Source organism: Electrona antarctica, assembly GCF_951216825.1.
Source record: "Electrona antarctica genome assembly, contig: scaffold_898, whole genome shotgun sequence".
NCBI lineage: Eukaryota > Metazoa > Chordata > Actinopteri > Myctophiformes > Myctophidae > Electrona > Electrona antarctica.
In genome coordinates, this window is record NW_027637949.1 from 1 (window position 1) to 27,377 (window position 27,377).

The window sequence follows — 27,377 nt, forward strand, 5'->3', positions numbered from 1 at the left end:
GTGGGCCTATGATTGGATGGTGTTTCCATGTGACATGTGGAATTTTTGTAAGCAATAATACGGCTGCAACCCACAGATTTTTTAAGGCAATTATAGGCAAAGGGTATGGAGTACAAAACCCTGTTTATCAATGGTCATTATCACATGACTCATGAGACGATTTACCCATTTTGGGCGGGAACCCCTTTTGGTGTTTTAAACATTATGTTATAATTTAGCTATTGAAAAATAGCAGATCTAGCAAGCTTGTAGATGTGCTATTTTTGAGAAATCGTGAAAATATTTATTTCAGAAAACAGGAGGATTTAGAAGATTTTTTTTAAAACTTTGAGGTCAGGCCTAAATGGGTTAAATGGTAAACTGTGTGTGTGTGTGTGTGTGTGTGTGTGTGTGTGTGTGTGTGTGTGTGTGTGTGTGTGTGTGTGTGTGTGTGTGTGTGTGTGTGTGTGTGTGTGTGTGTGTGTGTGTGTGTGTGTGTGTGTGTGTGTGTGTGTGTGTGTGTGTGTGTGTGTGTGTGTGTGTGTGTGTGTGTGTGTGTGTGTGTGTGGGGCACCCCTATGGGTGTAAGAAGTGCAATCACTTTTGGCTCTAAATGCGTAGATGTGTCAAATCTGAAGCAGATGGGACGCCGTGTTCATGATTTGTGGCATTTTGTGCAACATGGGCCACTCCCACAAACTTTAGAAGCCAGTATTGTAGCCAATCGTAATGGAATCTGTATTATTATAGTATATATTCTACTATATATATAACAGTAAGACACCTGAGGGTGAGAAGCGACCGACACCCTTCCATCCGCCTGGGTGACAGCAGACTGCTGGGCGAGAAGCGACCTCGCCCTTCCATCCGCCTGGGTGACAGCAGACTGCTGGGCGACCTCACCCTTCCATCCACCTGGGTGACAGCAGACTGCTGGGCGACCTCGCCCTTCCATCCGCCTGGGTGACAGCAGACTGCTGGGCGACCTCGCCCTTCCATCCACCTGGGTGACAGCAGACTGCTGGGCGACCTCACCCTTCCATCCACCTGGGTGACAGCAGACTGCTGGGCGACCTCACCCTTCCATCCACCTGGGTGACAGCAGACTGCTGGGCGAGCGCTGGTGCTTTGACATGGGGGGGGTTAGATCTTAATTTTTGGGCCTGGTGAGAACTCTAGTTTTCACCGGCTGCCGGGCGCGGCTGCACTAATAACTTTGGGGCGGGCCCGTCTTGAGTTTAAATGGACAGGTATCATGCAGTCAAAAGGGAGACATCAAAGAGGAAGGATGGATGGGGAAGGATCAACATATGGAATGTCAGAACAGGTCAGCTCCATATATGGAGATCTAAGGGTTTGAGCCCAGGTTTGAGGTCAGACCTAGAATTGCTGGCCAATATTGATGACATCAGGGATCTCCATGCCATCCCTGATGATGTCACGTGATGTCACGCGCTCCATCCCTGATGATGTCACGTGATGTCACGTGCTCCATCCCTGATGATGTCACGTGATGTCACGTGCTCCATCCCTGATGATGTCACGTGATGTCACGTGCTCCATCCCTGATGATGTCACGTGCCCCGACCAACCAACACCATTGGTGACCGTTCCCACGTTACGTGTGGAATTCATCATTTGAACTTGGCCGTGCCATTGGTCGTACAGTCTGCTAACTTCCACGTCGGCTCAGGGTGACGTAACAGTGATCACGGCATGTGTACAGTATATGTATTTAGCCCATTTTGACCTGAGATCAGATTCTATAAATGTCTTCTACATCCTGACAGTTTTCTGAAAAAGCTATGTTTCTATGTCAGTCGTTCTTCGATTTTTCAAAAATAGCAGACCTACAAGCTCGTAGCGCGCCACCAAGTGGCGCGCTACGAGCTTGTAGGTCTGCTATTTTTGAATAGCTAAAGCATAACATAATGCTAACACCAAAAGGGGTTCCCGCCCAAAATGGGTTAAAATGCATACTGAATCAATTAGTCCCCAAACCTCAAAACCGATATGTATGTGCCAAACATTTGTCAACGCACACAAAATAAATAAATGTGTCAACTATGTATTGCTTAGCTTATCATAATATGTGACTACATTTGACAGATTTTTTTGAATTTCCGTTTTTTTCACGTCATATGAAAGCAGGGAATCATAGCTTCAAATTGACATATTGGTTGTTCAGTTTGACCCACCAGTTTTGGAGATATGGCTTATAGAGTAATGTCTTGCAGAAAACAGCGAGTTGAGAAAACAGGCTTGAAAGGTTCACTTCTGTGGTCTCTAACATTACACCTAGCTACATGTTTAAGCATTTATTTCATATTACATGTCTTCTGTGGACTCTAACATTACACCTAGCTACATGTTTAAGCATTTATTTCATATTACATGTCTTCTGTGGACTCTAACATTACACCTAGCTACATGTTTAAGCATTTATTTCATATTTACATGTCTTCTGTGGACTCTAACATTACACCTAGCTACATGTTTAAGCATTTATTTCATATTTACATGTCTTCTGTGGACTCTAACATTACACCTAGCTACATGTTTAAGCATTAATTTCATATTTACATGTCTTCTGTGGTCTCTAACATTACACCTAGCTACATGTTTAAGCATTTATTTCATATTTACATGTCGATTTCAGCTCTGACACTTATTTCAGACATGCTCTAGTATGTGAAGAGTCTGCCTGTGATATTAACTCATTTTGAAAAAAATAAAATGAAAAGTTTTTCTCCTCTGGTGAAAAGCTGCCGTTGTGACCTTGCGGATAAAGAAGAGTGGGTGAGAAATGCTGTAGGCGTAGAAGAACACAACAAGAGTGTTGAACCAAAGTCATGATGTGTCTGTGGTTGACCAGTGGTTTTGCAGTGTCTGTGGTTGACCAGTGGTTTTGCAGTGTCTGTGGTTGACCAGTGGTTTTGCAGTGTCTGTGGTTGACCAGTGGTTTTGCAGTGTCTGTGGTTGACCAGTGGTTTTGCAGTGTCTGTGGTTGACCAGTGGTTTTGCAGTGTCTGTGGTTGACCAGTGGTTTTGCAGTGTCTGTGGTTGACCAGTGGTTTTGCAGTGTCTCTGTGGTTGACCAGTGCTTTTGCAGTCTGTGGTTGACCAGTGGTTTTGCAGTGTCTCTGTGGTTGACCAGTGGTTTTGCAGTGGCTCTGACTGGCACAGCGTGTCTCTGTGGATGACCAGTGGTTTTGCCGTGGCTCTGACTGGCACAGCATGTCTCTGTGGTTGACCAGTGGTTTTGCAGTGGCTCTGACTGGCACAGCATGTCGCTGTGGATGACCAGTGGTTTTGCAGTGGCTCTGACTGGCACAGCGTGTCTCTGTGGATGACCAGTGGTTTTGCAGTGGCTCTGACTGGCACAGCGTGTCTCTGTGGTTGACCAGTGGTTTTGCAGTGGCTCTGACTGGCACAGTGTGTCTCTGTGGTTGACCAGTGGTTTTGCAGTGGCTCTGACTGGCACAGTGTGTCTCTGTGGTTGACCAGTGGTTTTGCAGTGGTTCTGACTGGCACAGTGTGTCTCTGTGGTTGACCAGTGGTTTTGCAGTGGCTCTGACTGGCACAGTGTGTCTCTGTGGTTGACCAGTGGTTTTGCAGTGGCTCTGACTGGCACAGCATGTCGCTGTGGTTGACCAGTGGTTTTGCAGTGGCTCTGACTGGCACAGCATGTCGCTGTGGATGACCAGTGGTTTTGCAGTGGCTCTGACTGGCACAGCGTGTCTCTGTGGATGACCAGTGGTTTTGCAGTGGCTCTGACTGGCACAGCGTGTCTCTGTGGTTGACCAGTGGTTTTGCAGTGGCTCTGACTGGCACAGTGTGTCTCTGTGGTTGACCAGTGGTTTTGCAGTGGCTCTGACTGGCACAGTGTGTCTCTGTGGTTGACCAGTGGTTTTGCAGTGGTTCTGACTGGCACAGTGTGTCTCTGTGGTTGACCAGTGGTTTTGCAGTGGCTCTGACTGGCACAGTGTGTCTCTGTGGTTGACCAGTGGTTTTGCAGTGGCTCTGACTGGCACAGCATGTCGCTGTGGTTGACCAGTGGTTTTGCAGTGGCTCTGACTGGCACAGCATGTCTCTGTGGTTGACCAGTGGTTTTGCAGTGGCTCTGACTGGCACAGCATGTCTCTGTGGTTGACCAGTGGTTTTGCAGTGGCTCTGACTGGCACAGCATGATGTCTCTGTGGTTGACCAGTGGTTTTGCCGTGGCTCTGACTGGCACAGCATGTCATGATGTGTCTGTGGTTGACCAGTGGTTTTGCAGTGGCTCTGACTGGCACAGCATGATGTCTCTGTGGTTGACCAGTGGTTTTTCAGTGGCTCTGACTGGCACAGCATGTCGCTGTGGTTGACCAGTGGTTTTGCAGTGGCTCTGACTGGCACAGCATGTCTCTGTGGTTGACCAGTGGTTTTGCAGTGGCTCTGACTGGCACAGCATGATGTCTCTGTGGTTGACCAGTGGTTTTGCAGTGGCTCTGACTGGCACAGCGTGTCGGGTGCTGGAGTAGCAATCACTTTCTCCCACCATTGAGAATGCATTGACTGCTAAGGCTTACGGGCCATGGGAACTAAAGTCCTCCTCAGTGTGTTAAGAGAAACCACTAAAGTAAAGTATTTCCACAGATGATGGGCATGTTGCGTTACCGTAACCACTTAAGGTTTTACGACACTTTTTACTGTAGCTGCCACTTACGCCTTCGACCTGTACCACTGATGACAGGAGTGGAGAGTCTATGGAAGGCACCCAGGGTACACATCCTGTCCACTATGGAAGGCACCCAGGGTACACATCCAGTCCACCATGGCCCGTAGCACTAGCCCCTTAGATAGCACTTTATGTAGACTTAGATAGTATTTTAAATATAGCACTCTATGTAGACTTAGATAGTATTTTAAACGGACTCATAGCATGTTTCGTAGACAGCACTAGAATTACATTTTATGTAGTCATAGCACTTTATAGTACACATGTATAATATATAATATAGTATAGTATGTATAGTTTACATAGATACTCCACTGTTACGTTCTTAGCTTACGCATGTTTTCATAACTACTTTTTATATATGTGATGTATGCCATGCTTTTTGTTATTGCTTAATGTAAGTCACTCTGGATTAGGAGCGTCTGCTAAATGCCTACATTGTAAATTGTCCACTATCAAATTCAACCACTTTCATGCCTAATTTGTGCATGACATAAAAACTAAAAGGCAAAGATGTTCTACAATTTTCACTAAAAGTTCCACTAAAAAAATATGTCTTTGTCAAAGTATATATAGGGCATTTTAAGGGGTTTAAATGTTACCGGGGGAGGGGAGGGGTGGGGGGGTGGGTGTTGAGCTTCTCTGTACCAATTCCCAATCTCTAAATGTTGTCCGTGCACACGGAGCGTTGCCTGCTCTGTGGAGATAACGGTGTGTGATAATGCCAGCTGTGGATGTGCTTCTGGGACGGTCCCACTTGGGGAAGTGCTCAACCCATAGCCTGTTGCCATGCAGACTGCTGTGGCGGGCAGCTTAAAGGAGAATTCCATGCTAGATGGCTTTCTTACCGTTCTTACCTTTCTTTGTAGTCGTTACATCCCCACCAAAGAGGTATTTTTTTTGTGCAAAAACTCCGTATTGGCTATTTCCCCTACCATAAGCCCTCAATGAATTGCATTGAATTGAATGGGAATTGAATGGGGCTATGCGGGGTGTTGTGCTAATTCGCTTATTTCCATCAAAATAAGTAGTAAAGTGTGCCACTTGGGATATTATTTAGATTATGAAGAGAGGATATATACAAACAAATAATAATTTTGAGCGATGGAAATAAGCGAATTAGCATAACACCCCATAGCCCCATTCAATGCAATTAATTTAGGGCTTATGGTAGGGGAAATAGCCAATAAGGAGCTTTTGCACAAAATAACACCTGGACCTCTTTGGTGGGGACGTAACAACTACAAAGAAAGGTAAGAAAGCCTTTTAGTATGGAATTCTCCTTTAAACCATTCAGGGCGGGAACCCCTTTTGGTGTTTTAAACATTATGTTAGAATTTAGCTATTGAAAAATAGCAGATCTACAAGCTCATAGCGCGCCACCGAGTGCCGCGCTATGAACTTGTAGATCTGCTATTTTTGAAAAATCGTGAAAATGTGCCTGAAATCATTGAATATATATATATGCTTTCAGAGTGAGTTATTAACTCAAATCTTTGCTACTGGAGGGTCCCTGGAACAACATATTTTCAGATGGGGGGTCGGCGGCCAATGTCATATATATTTGGGGTCCTTGACATGAATACGTTTGAGAAAGACTGACATAGAAACATGTCTTTTTCAGAAAAGACATTTTTTTTATTTCGACGTCAGGTCACATCACCCAACCTGTTGTGTGTGTGATGTTCACATCACCCAACCTTCCTCTCTGTTTTTTTATGAGTTTTGCACTGAACTGATCAGGGTTATATCTGTACATTTTGTCTTAACCGACTGTATTTCTCTTGTACAATATCTCTTTCCAACAGGAGAGCTCTGATTCTTTGGACCGTACTATATTGTCTGGGACTTGCACAAGCACATACTGAAGGTGAGTACTTTTTGAATAATGGCTAATTATGTGTGCTAATAAAATTAGCACACATTTCACGCCCTACCCGGCCCGAAAACGCAAATAAAACAAAACGAAAAAAATGTCCATATATGGGCATTCCCAGACCTGTTGTTTCAGCATGAATCTCGCCCTTTATAACAAGCAGCTGAGCATGGTAGGATCACATCCTTTATAACAAGCAGCTGAGCATGGTAGGATCACATCCTTTATAACAAGCAGCTGAGCATGGTAGGATCACATCCTTTATAACAAGCAGCTGAGCATGGTAGGATCACATCCTTTATAACAAGCAGCTGAGCACGGTAGGATCACATCCTTTATAACAAGCAGCTGAGCATGGTAGGATCACATCCTTTATAACAAGCAGCTGAGCATGGTAGGATCACATCCTTTATAACAAGCAGCTGAGCATGGTAGGATCACATCCTTTATAACAAGCAGCTGAGCATGGTAGGATCACATCCTTTATAACAAGCAGCTGAGCATGGTAGGATCACATCCTTTATAACAAGCAGCTGAGCATGGTAGGATCACATCCTTTATAACAAGCAGCTGAGCATGGTAGGATCACATCCTTTATAGCAAGCAGCTGAGCATGGTAGGATCACAACCTTTATAACAAGCAGCTGAGCACGGTAGGATCACATCCTTTATAACAAGCAGCTGAGCATGGTAGGATCACATCCTTTATAACGATCAGCTGAGCATGGTAGGATCACATCCTTTATAACAAGCAGCTGAGCATGGTAGGATCACATCCTTTATAACGATCAGCTGAGCACGGTAGGATCACAACCTTTATAACAAGCAGCTGAGCATGGTAGGATCACATCCTTTATAACAAGCAGCTGAGCATGGTAGGATCACATCCTTTATAACAAGCAGCTGAGCATGGTAGGATCACATCCTTTATAACAAGCAGCTGAGCATGGTAGGATCACATCCTTTATAACAAGCAGCTGAGCATTGTAGGATCACATCCTTTATAACAAGCAGCTGAGCATGGTAGGATCACATCCTTTATAACAAGCAGCTGAGCATGGTAGGATCACATCCTTTATAACAAGCAGCTGAGCATGGTAGGATCACAACCTTTATAACAATCAGCTGAGCACGGTAGGATCACAACCTTTATAACAAGCAGCTGAGCATGGTAGGATCACATCCTTTATAACAAGCAGCTGAGCATGGTAGGATCACAACATCATTATTTGTCCTTAAACTAGGGATGTGCCGATGAGACATTTTGGGCGATATCGATATCTGATATAATGAATTGCTGTTATGGCCGATAACCGATATCACCGATGTTGATGTGATCTCATTCTGTATTGAAAAAAATCACACCCGTGTGAACTGAGTGGTGTAAGGTTTTATATAGCCTGATCAGCTCTGATCTGACGTAATGAAATCACACCCGGATGTGATTTCACAACTGGCTTTTTTTGTGCAGAAAAAATGAGCATGGTTGCTACGGTCATCCAGTTCACCCGGGTGTGATTTAATTACGTCAGAAATTATTTTGAACATAGCAACCATGCTCATTTTTTTCTGCACACAAAAGCCAGTTGTAGGAGTGGTTTACACCACTCAAAAATAAATAATTTGTAAACATGTAACTAGGGTGTCTGCACTGCAGGCTTAGGCAAGTCAGATTGAACTTTAATACCTTATATTTAATACTGTGAGCTTGTAGTTCTGTTCAAGCTGTTACTTTGGGCTTGTTTATCTGTAAAGACAGACCGATTAATCAGACTGATTAATTAATTGGTCTGATTGGATAAATCGACCAAGTAGGAGATACAGTAACAGTTACGAATTGCAGCTTTAATTTAACTCTTAAGCGTGTACATTTGAACTCATTTTACTGGGTCCACTGGTTCTGAATCAACGTGAACTTTGATCAACCCTTAGAATACAGAAGAATGATCCAGTGATCGGTGACAAAAAACGATCATGCCCAAAACGTGAAATATAATATTCTCAATGAAAGTCCATTATATTAGCGAGGAGGAATCCAGCAGTTTTTGTTCCTGTTTGAGGTTCAGCTTGATGCTTTTTCCATGTGTGGTTCTGTCACTATGCTCTCTGTCCTTCCATGTGTGGTTCTGTCACTATGCTCTCTGTCCTTCCATGTGTGGTTCTGTCACTATGCTCTCTGTCCTTCCATGTGTGGTTCTGTCACTATGCTCTCTGTCCATGTGTGGTTCTGTCACTATGCTCTCCTTCCATGTGTGGTTCTGTCACTATGCTCTCTGTCCTTCCATGTGTGGTTCTGTCTCTATGCTCTCTGTCCATGTGTGGTTCTGTCACTATGCTCTCTGTCCATGTGTGGTTCTGTCACTATGCTCTCTGTCCATGTGTGGTTCTGTCACTATGCTCTCTGTCCATGTGTGGTTCTGTCTCTATGCTCTCTGTCCATGTGTGGTTCTGTCACTATGCTCTCTGTCCATGTGTGGTTCTGTCACTATGCTCTCTGTCCATGTGTGGTTCTGTCACTATGCTCTCTGTCCTTCCATGTGTGGTTCTGTCTCTATGCTCTCTGTCCATGTGTGGTTCTGTCACTATGCTCTCTGTCCATGTGTGGTTCTGTCACTATGCTCTCTGTCCTTCCATGTGTGGTTCTGTCACTATGCTCTCCATCCTTCCATGTGTGGTTCTGTCACTATGCTCTCCATCCTTCCATGTGTGGTTCTGTCACTATGCTCTCCTTCCATGTGTGGTTCTGTCACTATGCTCTCTGTCCTTCCATGTGTGGTTTCTGTCACTATGCTCTCTGTCCTTCCATGTGTGGTTCTGTCACTATGCTCTCTGTCCATGTGCGGTTCTGTCTCTATGCTCTCTGTCCATGTGTGGTTCTGTCACTATGCTCTCTGTCCATGTGTGGTTCTGTCACTATGCTCTCTGTCCTTCCATGTGTGGTTCTGTCACTATGCTCTCTGTCCATGTGTGGTTCTGTCACTATGCTCTCTGTCCATGTGTGGTTCTGTCACTATGCTCTCTGTCCATGTGTGGTTCTGTCACTATGCTCTCTGTCCTTCCATGTGTGGTTCTGTCACTATGCTCTCTGTCCATGTGTGGTTCTTTCACTATGCTCTCCTTCCATGTGTGGTTCTGTCACTATGCTCTCTGTCCTTCCATGTGTGGTTCTGTCACTATGCTCTCCATCCTTCCATGTGTGGTTCTGTCACTATGCTCTCTGTCCACGTGTGGTTTTGTCACTATGCTCTCTGTCCTTCCATGTGTGGTTCTGTCACTATGCTCTCTGTCCTTCCATGTGTGGTTCTGTCACTATGCTCTCTGTCCATGTGTGGTTTTGTCACTATGCTCTCTGTCCATGTGTGGTTCTGTCACTATGCTCTCTGTCCATGTGTGGTTCTGTCACTATGTTCTCCTTCCATGTGTGGTTCTGTCACTATGCTCTCTGTCCATGTGCGGTTCTGTCACTATGCTCTCTGTCCATGTGTGGTTCTGTCACTATGCTCTCTGTCCATGTGTGGTTCTGTCACTATGCTCTCTGTCCATGTGTGGTTCTGTCACTATGCTCTCTGTCCTTCCATGTGTGGTTCTGTCACTATGCTCTCTGTCCATGTGTGGTTCTGTCACTATGCTCTCTGTCCATGTGTGGTTCTGTCACTATGCTCTCTGTCCATGTGTGGTTCTGTCACTATGCTCTCTGTCCTTCCATGTGTGGTTTTGTCACTATGCTCTCTGTCCATGTGTGGTTCTGTCACTATGCTCTCTGTCCATGTGTGGTTCTGTCACTATGCTCTCTGTCCATGTGTGGTTCTGTCACTATGCTCTCCTTCCATGTGTGGTTCTGTCACTATGCTCTCTGTCCATGTGCGGTTCTGTCACTATGCTCTCTGTCCATGTGTGGTTCTGTCACTATGCTCTCTGTCCATGTGTGGTTCTGTCACTATGCTCTCTGTCCTTCCATGTGTGGTTCTGTCACTATGCTCTCTGTCCATGTGTGGCCTATTGTAAGTCGCTCTGGATTAAGAGCGTCTGCTAAATGCCTAAATTGTAAATTGTTCTGTCACTATGCTCTCTGTCCTTCCATGTGTGGTTCTGTCACTATGCTCTCTGTCCATGTGTGGTTCTGTCACTATGCTCTCTGTCCATCCCTTCCTGGCGGCTACACTTTTCTTTCTGTTGATGAACTACAGTTCATGTTCTCGCTGTCTCAATTCCGCCTCGCGGACATTTGTTTCGCATTAGGACACCGAGAAGCATCGATATTTGAGCTGTATTATTATGGCAAAGGCTTGTTGTTTAGACATCGAATGAAATGCAGACATCTGAGAGGATTGATCCAGTCATCCAGCGCTCGTCCGCTGACATTTCCACGGGATTGAAGTCCTCGTACTTATTAAATCATTCCCATCTAGTTATTAGGTTTCTTATTTTCTGCTCGACACGCAAAGCCCTTTGTTTGACACTGCTGCTCATTTGTTGTGGCAGCAGTGTTATGATAACAGACAGATTTACAGTTTCAGTCAAAAGTGTAACTGTGTGAAACATTATACCTTGTGTAACTCATACGACGAAACAAAATATGGTCTTTATTCTGTCGGTGTTGCACTGTAGGCTTCAAGGTTATGTTTATTGTAAAGCGTGTATATATACATGCCTCACATTTTTCTGTGGGAACTGTTTAGATTTAAGGTCTACTTCCCAGATAAACTCAAATGACGTACAGTACGAGTGTGTACAGTATGGCACTTTACTTTCATATAAAGATATGAATGCAGTTAAGACGAATGAGATGTGCCGTCTGAGAACATTAGCCAAATGGCAATTAAAATCTCTGTTAATTTAATACAAACTCTCAAGGATGTGTTAACCTATTCTGGATGGGAACCCCTTTTGTTGTTTTAACTAAGCATTATGTTATACTTTAGCTATTGAAAAATAGCAGATCTACAAGCGGGAGCTTGTAAACCAGACCGAATCAGCCGTTGGCAAAAAAAAATGTGCCTGCCAGCGGATTAGGGTCTGGCGAGGCTCAGTAGCACGCCTCTTTCCTACAACCGAGAACAGGTCGGGCCAATCGGGACGCGGTATGCAATATGGGCGGGCTTTGGTACAGTGACGTTCAATGCTTGAGACCTTTGACTGACAGTAGCTCTGACCAATTGCGTCAAAGAGAAAATGTTTGAACCCGCCCCCCGGGAAATGAAATCCAAGTGGAGCCAGCCCAGACTAATATACCGCGACAGTGTTGTGTGATATTAGTCTGGCTTATTAGCCAGGCTAGGGGGGGGGGGGGGTCCCTGGAACTACATATTTTGAGATGGGGGTCCGTGGCCCAATAGAGATAATTCTGGGGGTCCTTGACGTGAAAAAGGTTGACCACCACTTCAGAAAACTATTAGGATTTAGAAGACTTTTTTTTTTATCGACATCAGTCCAAAATGGATTAAGGACTACTGGTGGGGAGGAAGCACTGCTCTATAGCAGTGATTACTATCACAATCTAGAGCTTAGATGACCTCTGCATGAACTACGAGCTTGTAGGTCTGCTATTTTTGAAAAATCTTTGAATATATATTCTTTCAGAATACTTTTTATTTCGACGTCAGGCCTAAATGGGTTAATGTAATTCAGCGAGTTGTTGCCATCAATAATGTTGGATGATGATGATGATGATGATGATGATGAGGATGATGAGGATGATGAGGATGATAATTCTGGTGGTTTTCTTTGTCAGACTTGTCTTTGCTTTTTTACATATACTTTCCTTTAGTATCATTGTCTATGTTGCTTCACTTTAATACAAGAGGAATAGATCAGGTTATTAGTTTTTCAGACGTTTGTTTGGCCTTCACTCAACTGTTACACATTTCGTATCAACAGCTACTGGCCCTGACACATGTGACCAGATTTGACTGAGAGACTGCCATCGCGCAAACTCCAGCTTTTCACCAGAGGAGAAAAACTTTTTTTTTCTCAAAATGAGTTTATAGCACAGGCAGACTCTTCACATAACTAGAGCATGTCTGAAATAAGTGTCGGAGCTGAAATTGACATGTACATATGAAATAAATGCTTAAACATGTTGCTAGGTGTAATGTTAGAGTCCACAGAAGACATGTACATATGAAATAAATGCTTAAACATGTTGCTAGGTGTAATGTTAGAGTCCACAGAAGACATGTAAATATGAAATAAATGCTTAAACATGTAGCTAGGTGTAATGTTAGAGACCACAGAAGACATGTAAATATGAAATTAATGCTTAAACATGTAGCTAGGTGTAATGTTAGAGTCCACAGAAGACATGTAAATATGAAATAAATGCTTAAACATGTAGCTAGGTGTAATGTTAGAGACCACAGAAGACATGTAAATATGAAATGAATGCTTAAACATGTAGCTGGGTGTAATGTTAGAGACCACAGAAGACATGTAAATATGAAATAAATGCTTAAACATGTAGCTAGGTGTAATGTTAGAGACCACAGAAGACATGTAAATATGAAATAAATGCTTAAACATGTAGCTGGGTGTAATGTTAGAGACCACAGAAGACATGTAAATATGAAATGAATGCTTAAACATGTAGCTAGGTGTAATGTTAGAGACCACAGAAGACATGTAAATATGAAATAAATGCTTAAACATGTAGCTAGGTGTAATGTTAGAGACCACAGAAGACATGTAAATATGAAATAAATGCTTAAACATGTAGCTATAGGTGTAATGTTAGAGTCCACAGAAGTGAACCTTTCAAGCCTGTTTTCTCAACTCACTGTTTTCTGCAAGACATTACTCTATAAGCCATATCTCCAAAACTGGTGGGTCAAACTGAACAACCAATATGTCAATTTCAAGCTATGATTCATATGACATGAAAAAAACGAAAATTAAAAAAAAATCTCTCAGTCAAATCTAGTCACATCTACACGTTTCCTTGCTGACGTGTTGACGTTGTCTCCTATAGATGTGGACGTCCTGCGGCAGCTGGGGCTCAGCGGGCGGAGGGCCGGGGGGGCGCCCGTCCCCAGCGGCGTCATCCCCGTCAAGTCCGGAGCCATCCTCACGCAGCGAGCGCGGATCCAGGTGCCGCTGCGCTCCGTCATCCCGCCCGCATACTACGGCGGCGCCGCCAACAACCTCTCTCTGGTCGTCAGCCTGACCTCCCATCGGGTCAACAGCGCCTACCTGTTCGCGGTGCTGTCCAAGCGGAAGAAGCTGCAGCTCGGAGTGCAGTTGACCCCGGGGCGGGTGGTGGTCCACGTGGGGCAGAGGGACTCTGTGAGTTTCGCGTACGACGTCCACGACGGCCGGTGGCACAGCCTGGCGCTGGACATCCGAGGCCCGCACGTTTCCTTTTACGCCGACTGCGGAAAGACGAGCGCGTACGCGGATCTGCGTTCCGCTAAAGAGGAGGCCCTGGACCCGGAGGGCTCGTTCCTCCTGGGCAAGATGAACCAGAACTCTGTGCCCTTCGAGGGCGCCATCTGTCAGTTTGACCTTTACCCCTCTGCCAAGGCAGCTCAGAACTATTGTGATCACATTAAGAAGCACTGCAGAGAAGCCGACACATATCGGCCCGTGTTCACGGCCCTCCTACCTCTATACTCCCTACAACACCCAAACGTGACGGTCACCCGTAGCGCTCCGCTGCCACTGACGGATTTATCCGAAACGGGCCATATGCCTAGCGTGGCCTGGACCGAGGGGAGGATCAGAGCGGGCCATACGCCCAGCGTGGCCTGGACCGAGGGGAGGATCAGGACTAAGGGCTTTTTTCCGACTGCTTTAACGCTGAGCGAAAGCTTTTTCTTCCGGACGTCCCGCACCCCAAAGTCGGTTACGACGCCTCCGCCCAATCCAGGTTTGGAACGCCCGCGTCTGTTTGCCACTCAAACCGTCACCGTGTCCCTTCGGACCGCCGCGGCGACGCCCCCGACTCCAAAAACGACGTTGCTGCAAGGGCAAGCGGGCGGCGCTAAAGTCCGGAAGCCCTCTGCGGCGAGCGCCCGGGTTTCACCTGCCCCCACCACCACGGCGAGGCCGCGTCTCCGGACCACGGCTGCCTCCAAACGGGGGTCTTCGAGAGCCTACCTTATGCACAAGAAGGAGCCGACCACGCTCGCGCCAAATAAACCCCAGGCAGGACTAGGAGTGACCCGACCCACCTGGCTTCCTCCGGTCACTCCAGCTGCAACAGATGGCTTCCAAACATTTGACTTGGAACCGACCCAGTTCTCACTGTTGGCTGGACCAGGACCACCTGGACTGAAGGGAGAGCCAGGACCTGCGGTGAGTGAAGACATGCACCCCTTACCTGGAAGAATGTGTGTATATCCTCACAAGTATAGTATTAAATACAAATAATACACTGTGTGTGTGTGTGTGTGTGTGTGTGTGTGTGTGTGTGTGTGTGTGTGTGTGTGTGTGTGTGTGTGTGTGTGTGTGTGTGTGTGTGTGTGTGTGTGTGTGTGTGTGTGTGTGTGTGTGTGTGCGCACTGCACACACATCGCTGTCCAGCACGGTGAGAGAGTCTCTGTGTGTTGGGCCCGGCTGCCACATGTACCGTACAGTAGCCTATACAGTATGTGTTTATATTATGATTGGCTTCTTCATGAACCAAGGCGTTTTTAACCTGTGACAGATTGATGTCTTTTAACAACCCACATATTTATATTTTGCTTTCGGACGTTTCTTCGCTCTCTATTTTTTTTGTTTTGTTTTTCTTGAGCCCTGAGCTGGTTTTGCACCACTGTGCTAAATGACTGGTCTGACCCACTTTGAAGTGGATGACATGGCGGTCCTGGTCCGTCCGTGTGGTGCTGGTAGGTGTCGCTCCGCTGAGCCCCTGTCTGTCTGTGTGGAGTGCAGACATCTCTCTCTCTCTCAGCACAGGACCTGACCAATTCTGCACGTTTCCCCCTGGAGTTCCTCTCCCAAGTGCGTCGGCTGGATAATTGACCTTTTATTGGTCCTTCTTGATTCTTTCACATTAACCACCTTAGTGTCCCCGTGCTGGGCAGGTTTCTCAAAAGGGGGAAAAATAGACAAAAAACATTTGGCGAAGATACGTGAACATTTGGCCAAAATAGACTCTCCCAACGCGTCGCAAACTCGCAACAAGGTGCGTTTTGAGCTTGTAGAGCAGATATTTTTGCCGTTTGACCTACAACAAAGTGGTTAATTTTGCGTCCACTAGTGTCGAAGGCGTGCGTGTGTGTGTGTGTGTGTGTGTGTGTGTGTGTGTGTGTGTGTGTGTGTGTGTGTGTGTGTGTGTGTGTGTGTGTGTGTGTGTGTGTGTGTGTGTGTGTGTGTGTGTGTGTGTGTGTGTGTGTGTGTGTGTGTGTGTCAGCTAGCCTCACAGTTCATGGTTGCCAGTTAGAAATAGTGCGGCTCATAGTTGGCGGTTGCCAGGTGTGAGCAGAATGCAGCGGCTGGCAGCACGGTGTTAGATTCCTCTAAAGAGGGTCTGTGACTGTCGGAAGAATGGGGACCTTTAAAGCAGGGTCAAAGGTCAATGGGGGACCTTTAGAGCAGGGTCAAAGGTCAACGAACAGAAAGAAAGCACCTCTAACCCATTTAGGGCTGACGTCGAAAAAGAAAAAAAAGTCTTCTAAATTCTGACAGTTTTCTGAAATACCTTATGTTTCTGTATCAGTGGTGCTCAATATTTCATGTCAAGGACCCCAACAATTATATGTAATTGGCCATCGATCGACCCCCATCTGAATATATGTTGTTCCAGGGACCCCTCCAGAAGCAAAGATTTGAGTAAAAACGTTCGCTCTGAAAGAATATATTCAAGATTTGTGCCACATTTTCATGATTTTTTTCAAAAATAGCAGACCTACAAGCTCATAGCGCGGCACCGAGTGCCGCGCTATGAGCTTGTAGATCTGCTATTTCTCAACAGCTAAAGTATAAGAAAATGCTTAGTTAAACCAGAATGGGCTAAATGAGTAGCCGTTGAGGCCACAAAGGCTAAAAAACCAGAAGCAATACAGTATGAATACAGTATGAATACAGTGCTTTATATCCACAACTGAGGGCCTTAGTTTAGCTTGTCTTTTAAGCTCCGCGCTCGCTGAGGTTGATCGTGGCATCACGCGTGAGGTTGATCGTGGCATCACACGTGAGGTTGATCGTGGCATCACGCGTGAGGTTGATTGTGGCATCACACGTGAGGTTGATCGTGGCATCACGCGTGAGGTTGATCGTGGCATCACACGTGAGGTTGATCGTGGCATCACGCGTGAGGTTGATCGTGGCATCACGCGTGAGGTTGATCGTGGCATCACACGTGAGGTTGATCGTGGCATCACGCGTGAGGTTGATCGTGGCATCACGCGTGAGGTTGATCGTGGCATCACGCGTGAGGTTGATCGTGGCATCACGCGTGAGGTTGATCGTGGCATCACGCGTGAGGTTGATCGTGGCATCACGCGTGCTGAGGTTGATCGTGGCATCACGCGTGAGGTTGATCGTGGCATCACGCGTGAGGTTGATCGTGGCATCACGCGTGAGGTTGATCGTGGCATCACGCGTGAGGTTGATCGTGGCATCACGCGTGAGGTTGATCGTGGCATCACGCGTGATGTTGATCGTGGCATCACGCGTGTTGTTGATCGTGGCATCACGCGTGAGGTTGATCGTGGCATCACGCGTGTTGTTGATCGTGGCATCACGCGTGTTGTTGATCGTGGCATCACGCGTGTTGTTGATCGTGGCATCACGCGTGAGGTTGATCGTGGCATCACGCGTGTTGTTGATCGTGGCATCACGCGTGAGGTTGATCGTGGCATCACGCGTGAGGTTGATCGTGGCATCACGCGTGAGGTTGATCGTGGCATCACGCGTGAGGTTGATCGTGGCATCACGCGTGAGGTTGATCGTGGCATCACGCGTGTTGTTGATCGTGGCATCACGCGTGAGGTTGATCGTGGCATCACGCGTGAGGTTGATCGTGGCATCACGCGTGAGGTTGATCGTGGCATCACGCGTGAGGTTGATCGTGGCATCACGCGTGAGGTTGATCGTGGCATCACACGTGCGCACGTGGCATGAAATGGAGAAATCGCGTTTCCTTTCAGAATGCTACAGACGTACAGAGGATACAGGCTTGAGCTTTGTATAGAGACATGGATGAAATTGAATGTATGATTCATTGAAGGCAATAGAATACACCCGCACACTGTGTATCTGCTCGGTACATGAGTATTCTCTTATTTAATGAAGCAACGTTTCGTTCCGGTCCCTCCGGACCTTCCTCAGGATGGAGGACCGAAACGTTGCTTCATTAAATAAGAAAATACTCATGTGTACTGAGCAAATACACTATTCTATTGCTTTCATTGATGTCCCCTGGCCTACGTGCACCTGTGCATACGCCTGATTTCTAGGTGTGTGAAGGTTTTCCCCTAACAATGTATGATTCATTTGAAATATTCCTTTTTTATATATATATATATATATAAATTACACGTAGACCTATACAGTATATATAACTACCTCTGCTCAGCTTGTGATAGACCATTGAAAGCATAATCAGCAGCATGTTAAATGCTACGATGTCATGGTGCCCAGATGTCAGACTAGAGAGCCTTTCCTTGTTTTCAAAGGTCTCATTAAATCTTGCAGTTGGCATCCATTGAACATGAGAGCCTATTACACCACTCCAACCCCACGGCTCATATTTATAGGCTACCATCACAAACATGCTTCAACCATATTTATTTTATTTGGCCAGTAATAAGATACAGTATAAATAAATACCCTATACAATTTGGAGCAAGTCTTTTAGGTTTCAAAAGTAAAATTGTCTTCACGCAAAAAGCATGGAATACGGTTGAGTATATTCCAGGAAACACCCGGTAAATTTACCAACAAACTCCTAAATGGGTTAAACGTGATGTTTTCCCTTTCAATGCATTGATGGCATTCGAAACGGGTGACAGACAGAACAAAATGCTAATAAACTGCAAAAGTGTGTGTGCTCATGGGAAATCAATGATCAAAGCCCATGTGCAATTTCAGAACAATCATATTCAACCCACTAAGGAAAAAACAATTATCAGAATGGAGGACAGAGTCTTAATTGAGAGAGAGAGTTCCCTGCTGTGCCATTTGTCAATGTCAATATGCAAATTCAGGATGAGAACTGTAGGATTTCCCTGAACGTCTACAAGAAATAGAATGTTTTCCACTGTTAAAAAAAATAAATTATGTCCTAATATCACTTTTATCATTTTCAACAGAGAGACTTCAAACAGGCTTTCCACTCGAGCTCTGCAGGCAATTTTCAATTAAATTAAATTTCAATTCAAAGGGCTTTATTGGCATGAGGAAACATACGTTTACATTGCCAAAGCAGAAAGCACAATACAACAATACAGCAATACAAACTCACAAATCTTGCTGCTGTATTTGCACATTGTTGTACTTCGCCAAGCAGATATGGATTTTTTTTGCCATTGGTTTTTTGTCAACCGCAGTCACTCGGTTTACTAAGACAAACAAACCATGTTTATTGGAGAACAACAGCAATAACGTTCGATCAGTCCTTCATGTGAAATCAGGCTTTACTCACAGTTTCCTCTGCATTGTACCATAGCTACTATAGCGTTTCATCTGGACGACAGCCTACACCTGATCCACACTTAGTTGCGTGCCGCAAAGAAGAAAAAAACGGCAGGTTACAACACTTTTTTTGTTGTTTTTCTTCTTTGTAATTATTTGTTTGGTCCAAAATATTGTTTGTGTTGTCATGAGTTGTCACGACTCGAGTTGGCTTTGTCCGCGGCGTAACCGTCTTTAAATAAATACTTTTAGAAATATCTATGGGAAAAATGCATTGGGATTCATTTCCTGGTCCATGGTAGGGGGCGGGACTGCGACGCTCTATATAGGAACCCTCTCAAGGACCCCTGGGGGTTCCCAGACCACACTTTGAGAACCCATGCACATACCTAGATGAATCCAATTTGAATGCTAACGGTCCCTCCTCTCTTAGACGTTATGATTCATGGCTAAAATTAGAACCAATGCTAACCTGTCAACTAAACTGAGGCTCTCCAAACGGACCGCTCGTTAGATTTGGCCGCTCTGGAGCTTTGCTAATCCATCTATGAAATTGTTTTAACCCATTTTGGGCGGGAACCCCTTTTGGTATTTTAAGCAATAGCCGTTATACTTTAGCTATTGAAAATTAGCAGATCTACAAGCTCATAGCGCGGCACCGAGTGAAAAGTCGTGAAAAAGGGGCCGCAGATCTTTGAATATATATTTCAGAGCGAACATTTTTAACTAAAATATTGGCTTCAGGGGGGTCCCTGGAACAACATATTTTGAGATGGGGGTCCGTGGCCCAATAGAGATAATTCTGGGGGTCCTTGACATGAAAAAGGTTGAGCACAACTGACATAGAAACATGTTTTTTTAGGATTTAGAAGCCTTTTTTTAATCCCCATCAGTCCAGAATGGGTTAAGGCTGCCCCACATGCCTGTACGGAACTTGAGATTTGCTATGGTTGGAACTATAACAGCGCTCTCCTCTCCCTGCCAGGACGACAATGTAAGACTTGCAGAGAGCAGCTTCTGAAGGGGTTTCTGGACCTGAAATGTGTCCTCACAGGGACACGGAGAGCATGTCCTCACAGGGACACGGAGAGCATGTCCTCACAGGGACACGGAGAGCATGTCCTCACAGGGACACGGAGAGCATGCAGTAAGAGCCTGTCCTCACAGGGACACGGAGAGCATGCAGTAAGAGCCTGTCCTCACAGGGACACGGAGAGCATGCAGTAAGAGCCTGTCCTCACAGGGACACGGAGAGCATGCAGTAAGAGCCTGTCCTCACAGGGACACGGAGAGCCTGTCCTCACAGGGACACGGAGAGCATGTCCTCACAGGGACACGGAGAGCATGCAGTAAGAGCCTGTCCTCACAGGGACACGGAGAGCATGCAGTAAGAGCCTGTCCTCACAGGGACACGGAGAGCATGCAGTAAGAGCCTGTCCTCACAGGGACACGGAGAGCCTGTCCTCACAGGGACACGGAGAGCATGTCCTCACAGGGACACGGAGAGCATGCAGTAAGAGCCTGTCCTCACAGGGACACGGAGAGCATGCAGTAAGAGCCTGTCCTCACAGGGACACGGAGAGCATGCAGTAAGAGCCTGTCCTCACAGGGACACGGAGAGCATGCAGTAAGAGCCTGTCCTCACAGGGACACGGAGAGCCTGTCCTCACAGGGACACGGAGAGCATGCAGTAAGAGCCTGTCCTCACAGGGACACGGAGAGCATGCAGTAAGAGCCTGTCCTCACAGGGACACGGAGAGCATGCAGTAAGAGCCTGTCCTCACAGGGACACGGAGAGCATGCAGTAAGAGCCTGTCCTCACAGGGACACGGAGAGCCTGTCCTCACAGGGACACGGAGAGCCTGTCCTCACAGGGACACGGAGAGCATGAGCCTGTCCTCACATGGACACGGAGAGCCTGTCCTCACAGGGACACGGAGAGCATGAGCCTGTCCTCACATGGACACGGAGAGCCTGTCCTCACAGGGACACGGAGAGCATGCAGTAAGAGCCTGTCCTCACAGGGACACGGAGAGCATGCAGTAAGAGCCTGTCCTCACAGGGACACGGAGAGCATGCAGTAAGAGCCTGTCCTCACAGGGACACGGAGAGCATGCAGTAAGAGCCTGTCCTCACAGGGACACGGAGAGCATGAGCCTGTCCTCACAGGGACACGGAGAGCATGAGCCTGTCCTCACAGGGACACGGAGAGCATGCAGTAAGAGCCTGTCCTCACAGGGACACGGAGAGCATGAGCCTGTCCTCACAGGGACACGGAGAGCATGCAGTAAGAGCCTGTCCTCACAGGGACACGGAGAGCATGAGCCTGTCCTCACAGGGACACGGAGAGCATGAGCCTGTCCTCACAGGGACACGGAGAGCATGCAGTAAGAGCCTGTCCTCACAGGGACACGGAGAGCCTGTCCTCACAGGGACACGGAGAGCATGCAGTAAGAGCCTGTCCTCACAGGGACACGGAGAGCCTGTCCTCACAGGGACACGGAGAGCATGCAGTGAGAGCCTGTCCTCACAGGGACACGGAGAGCATGTCCTCACAGGGACACGGAGAGCATGCAGTAAGAGCCTGTCCTCACAGGGACACGGAGAGCATGCAGTAAGAGCCTGTCCTCACAGGGACACGGAGAGCATGAGCCTGTCCTCACAGGGACACGGAGAGCATGCAGTGAGAGCCTGTCCTCACAGGGACACGGAGAGCATGCAGTGAGAGCCTGTCCTCACAGGGACACGGAGAGCATGCAGTGAGAGCAGTTGTGGAAAAAGTACTAGTATTCATAATGTACTCAAAAGTACAAAAGTAGCGTCATCAAAATCTACTTAAATGTACTATATAAAAGCAAAAGTACTCATATTGCAGAATGTCACATTTCATAAGTTCAAAAGCTCTTTAAGCTCACAAGCTCAACAAGCTCACAATGCGTAGCAATGTCTATTTTCAAATGGCCCAAATGCATATAGTAGGGTTGAAGTGGTTAATGTATGTGTTCTAATCAAAATGAAAATCTCCAGTCCAAAGTAACTAGTAACTAAAGTTTTCAAATAATTGTAGTGGAGTAAAATCTTTTGCTCTGAGAAATGTAGTGGAGTCGAAGTAAATGTATTGGAAATGTTTCCAAAATACGGGGCGGCCGGTTGAAAGCTTTTAAAACCACTTTTCCTGCAATTCTAAAAACTCTCGACACCATTCTCCTAAAAGATTTTTTTACCCACTTCCTCTGCTGAAAGCTTGACGTCTCCTGTCTTCTCTGTGTTTTGCAGGGTCTTCAAGGACCTCCTGGGAAGCCAGGACAACCAGGGAGGAGAGGCCTGCGGGTAAGCCTCTGAAACGCTCCGCCTCCAGGCAGCACATCCTCAGCCCTGTCGAGCCTCGCAGATATCTCCCCCAAATATTTCCATTCCTGTTTGATTCCGTCCCCCCGTCCCCCCTCCCCCCAATCCTTCTGCATTATGCACTAAAGCTCCACACAGCCCAACCCTCCGTGTCCATTTAACCCAATCTGGGCGGGAATCCCTTTTTTGGTGTTTTAAGCATTATGTTATGCTTTAGCTATTGAAAAATAGCAGATCTACAAGCTCATAGCGCGCCACCGAGTGGCGCGCTATGAGGTGCTATGAGGTTCCCACCAAAAGGGGTTCCCACCCAAAATGGGTTAATCCGTTCTCAAATCATCCATTAACGGCTAGGTGTGCCGTCATGCTCATTTCAGCACGGCTGGAGAGCCTATTTCAACCAATTGCTTGGTCAGAAGAACTACCTGTAGTAATATAAATATTTCATTCCACTTTTGTCCTTTTTGAGTGGTGCAACCACTCCCTTACAGAGCTATGTGTGTGGGTGGGTGGCTGGGTCTGAGCACGAAAACAGCATGGTTGTTTTTCACCACCTGTGCGCAACCTAACACACACACAAACACACACGCACGTATTAACTGTATATATGATGATTTTGGGTGTGCCAGTACAGTACAGTGACGGTACAGTACAGTAGAGGGTACAGTAGAGGGACCCCCACACGGTAACTCTGTCATTTCTCAACCGTTTCGGACGCGGGCCGGCACCCTGGGCGCGTTCCTAAACCTAACCATAACCCATGTCTAACCAATGACTAGTCTAAACTAAGTATGCACTCCTTTGGAATAAAATGGTAAATGGTGCATTTATATAGCGCCTTTATCCAAGGTGCTTTACATAGATTGTGCATTACATTCACCCATTCACACACACATTCATACACCGATTGCGGCGGAAGCCATGCAAGGCACCAACCAGCACATCGGGAGCAATTTGGGGTTCAGTGTCTTGCCCAAGGACACTTCGACATGTAGACAGGAGGAGCCGGGATTTGAACTGCCAACCCATGGATCATTGGACGACCTGCTCTACCTCCTGAGCCACAGTCGGAATAATGAATTAATGTGGTCGGATGACGGGCAGATTATAAATATGCACATGCGGATTCGGGTGACAGAAGAGCTCATCCGCAGGTCTGTACATGGAAGTATACGGCTGGATAAATGACGTGTGGTATGGTGGCGTGGAGCCGTGAGTCATGGTATGGTGGCGTGGAGCCGTGAGTCATGGTATGGTGGCGTGGAGCCTTGAGTCATGGTATGGTGGCGTGGGCCGTGAGTCATGGTATGGTGGCGTGGAGCCGTGAGTCATGGTATGGTGGCGTGGAGCCGTGAGTCACGGTATGGTGGCGTGGAGCCGTGAGTCATGGTATGGTGGCGTGGAGCCGTGAGTCATGGTATGGTGGCGTGGAGCCGTGAGTCATGGTATGGTGGCGTGGAGCCGTGAGTCATGGTATGGTGGCGTGGAGCCGTGGGTCATGGTATGGTGGCGTGGAGCCGTGAGTCATGGTATGGTGGCGTGGAGCCGTGAGTCATGGTATGGTGGCGTGGAGCCGTGAGTCATGGTATGGTGGCGTGGAGCCGTGAGTCATGGTATGGTGGCGTGGAGCCGTGAGTCATGGTATGGTGGCGTGGAGCCGTGAGTCATGGTATGGTGGCGTGGAGCCGTGAGTCATGGTCTGGTGGCGTGGAGCCGTGAGTCATGGTATGGTGGCGTGGAGCCGTGAGTCATGGTCTGGTGGCGTGGAGCCGTGAGTCATGGTATGGTGGCGTGGAGCCGTGAGTCATGGTCTGGTGGCGTGGAGCCGTGAGTCACGGTATGGTGGCGTGGAGCCGTGAGTCATGGTATGGTGGCGTGGAGCCGTGAGTCATGGTATGGTGGCGTGGAGCCGTGAGTCATGGTCTGGTGGCGTGGAGCCGTGAGTCATGGTATGGTGGCGTGGAGCCGTGAGTCATGGTATGGTGGCGTGGAGCCGTGAGTCATGGTATGGTGGCGTGGAGCCGTGAGTCATGGTATGGTGGCTTGAGTCATGGTATGGTGGCTTGAGTCATGGTATGGTGGCGTGGAGCCGTGAGTCATGGTCTGGTGGCGTGGAGCCGTGAGTCATGGTATGGTGGCGTGGAGCCGTGAGTCATGGTATGGTGGCGTGGAGCCGTGAGTCATGGTATGGTGGCGTGGAGCCGTGAGTCATGGTATGGTGGCGTGGAGCCGTGAGTCACGGTATGGTGGCGTGGAGCCGTGAGTCATGGTATGGTGGCGTGGAGCCGTGAGTCATGGTCTGGTGGCGTGGAGCCGTGAGTCATGGTATGGTGGCGTGGAGCCGTGAGTCATGGTATGGTGGCGTGGAGCCGTGAGTCATGGTATGGTGGCGTGGAGCCGTGAGTCATGGTATGGTGGCGTGGAGCCGTGAGTCATGGTCTGGTGGCGTGGAGCCGTGAGTCATGGTATGGTGGCGTGGAGCCGTGGGTCATGGTATGGTGGCGTGGAGCCGTGAGTCATGGTATGGTGGCGTGGAGCCGTGGGTCATGGTATGGTGGCGTGGAGCCGTGAGTCATGGTATGGTGGCGTGGAGCCGTGAGTCATGGTATGGTGGCGTGGAGCCGTGAGTCATGGTATGGTGGCGTGGAGCCGTGAGTCATGGTATGGTGGCGTGGAGCCGTGAGTCATGGTCTGGTGGCGTGGAGCCGTGAGTCACGGTATGGTGGCGTGGAGCCGTGAGTCATGGTATGGTGGCGTGGAGCCGTGAGTCATGGTATGGTGGCGTGGAGCCGTGAGTCATGGTATGGTGGCGTGGAGCCGTGAGTCATGGTATGGTGGCGTGGAGCCGTGAGTCATGGTCTAATCTTGCTGTCCTCTTAACCCATTTTGGACTGATGGCGATAAAAAAAAGGCTTCTAAATCCTAATAGTTTTCTGAAAAACCCATGTTTCTATGTCAGTTGTGCTCAGCCTTTTTCATGTCAAGGACCCCCAGAATTATCTCCATTGGGCCATGGACCCCCATCTCAAAATATGTAGTTCCAGAGACCCCCCCAGAAGCAAATATTTTAGTTAAAAATGTTCGCTCTGGAAGTATATATTCAAAGATTTGCACCACATTTTCACGACTTTTCAAAAATAGCAGACCTACAAGCTCGTAGCTATGAGCTTGTAGATCTGCTATTTTTCAATAGCTAAAGTATAACGCTTAAAACACCAAAAGGGGTTCCCGCCCAGAACGGGTTAAAATAACATCAGCAGGGTCTTGATATGGTGCGTTTGGTCTGAGAAGATGATGAAGCTCAATAACAGCTTTGGATTGTTGAGAATCATTCACCCCGACTTGCCGTTTTCTTTGGCTCCGAATTCTCGGGGTCAACCTCCCCCTCCCGGCTTGTCCTCCCGGCTCGCCAAGGGTTCATTTTTTAATCCATTTTGGGCGGGAACCCCTTTTGGTGTTAGCATTATGTTATGCTTTAGCTATTGAAAAATAGCAGATCTACAAGCTCGTAGCGCGCCACTCGGTGGCGCGCTATGAGCTTGTAGATCTGCTATTTTTGAAAAATCGACTGACATAGATACATAGCTTTTTCAGAAAACTGTCATTTTCAAACAGACATTTTTAGAATCTGATCTCAGGTCAAAATGGGTTAAAACAAACTGTGGAGCGACCGAACCAAAGCCATAAGCTGCTAAATCCGCATGCACACAGTCTCTCCATGTGAAAATAATTGAACGCATGCGGTAGTTATTAAACGGGACGCGTTATGAAAAAAGATAAGGCCGCTGTTTTAGAAATGGTGTATGCGTATCCAAGGCCTTTAATGGTGTATGCGTATCCAAGGCCTTTAATGGTGTATGCGTATCCAAGGCCTTTAATGGTGTATGCGTATCCAAGGGGGGAAAAGAAGAACGAGGAAAAAAAAGGCCTTTTCCGCCGAATGAACTGGTGGCACAAGATAGACTTACCTCCTATTGGGTACTTAAGATAGACTTACCTCCTATTGGGTACTTAAGATAGACTTACCTCCTATTGGGTACTTAAGATAGACTTACCTCCTATTGGGTACTTAAGATAGACTTACCTCCTATTGGGTACTTAAGATAGACTTACCTCCTATTGGGTACTTAAGATAGACTTACCTCCTATTGGGTACTTAAGATAGACTTACCTCCTATTGGGTACTTAAGATAGACTTACCTCCTATTGGGTACTTAAGATAGACTTACCTCCTAGTGGGTACTTAAGATAGACTTACCTCCTAGTGGGTACTTAAGATAGACTTACCTCCTATTGGGTACTTAAGATAGACTTACCTCCTAGTGGGTACTTAAGTTAGACTTACCTCCTATTGGGTACTTAAGATAGACTTACCTCCTATTGGGTACTTAAGATAGACTTACCTCCTATTGGGTACTTAAGATAGACTTACCTCCTATTGGGTACTTAAGATAGACTTACCTCCTATTGGGTACTTAAGATAGACTTACCTCCTATTGGGTACTTAAGTTAGACTTACCTCCTATTGGGTACTTAAGATAGACTTACCTCCTATTGGGTACTTAAGATAGACTTACCTCCTATTGGGTACTTAAGATAGACTTACCTCCTATTGGGTACTTAAGATAGACTTACCTCCTATTGGGTACTTAAGATAGACTTACCTCCTATTGGGTACTTAAGATAGACTTACCTCCTATTGGGTACTTAAGATAGACTTACCTCCTATTGGGTACTTAAGATAGACTTACCTCCTATGTTAATGAACTGGTGACACTGGGTACTTAAGATAGACTTACCTCCTATGTTAATGAACTGGTGGCACTGGGTACTTAAGATAGACTTACCTCCTATGTTAATGAACTGGTGGCACAAGATAGA

At 46.9% G+C, this 27,377-nt stretch overlaps 1 protein-coding gene across 1 annotated transcript; it reads left to right on the plus strand.

The window, feature by feature from the left end:
- Window positions 1-6,507: 6,507 nt before the first annotated feature.
- On the plus strand, window positions 6,508-22,520 carry LOC306918516 (collagen alpha-1(XXVII) chain B-like; the record flags this gene model as incomplete). The annotated part of the gene is made up of 3 exons (XM_079531416.1): window positions 6,508-6,569; window positions 13,540-14,864; window positions 22,425-22,520. Coding segments are annotated over 3 exons (1,453 nt in total), but the record flags the coding sequence as incomplete, so codon positions are not given.
- Window positions 22,521-27,377: the final 4,857 nt, after the last annotated feature.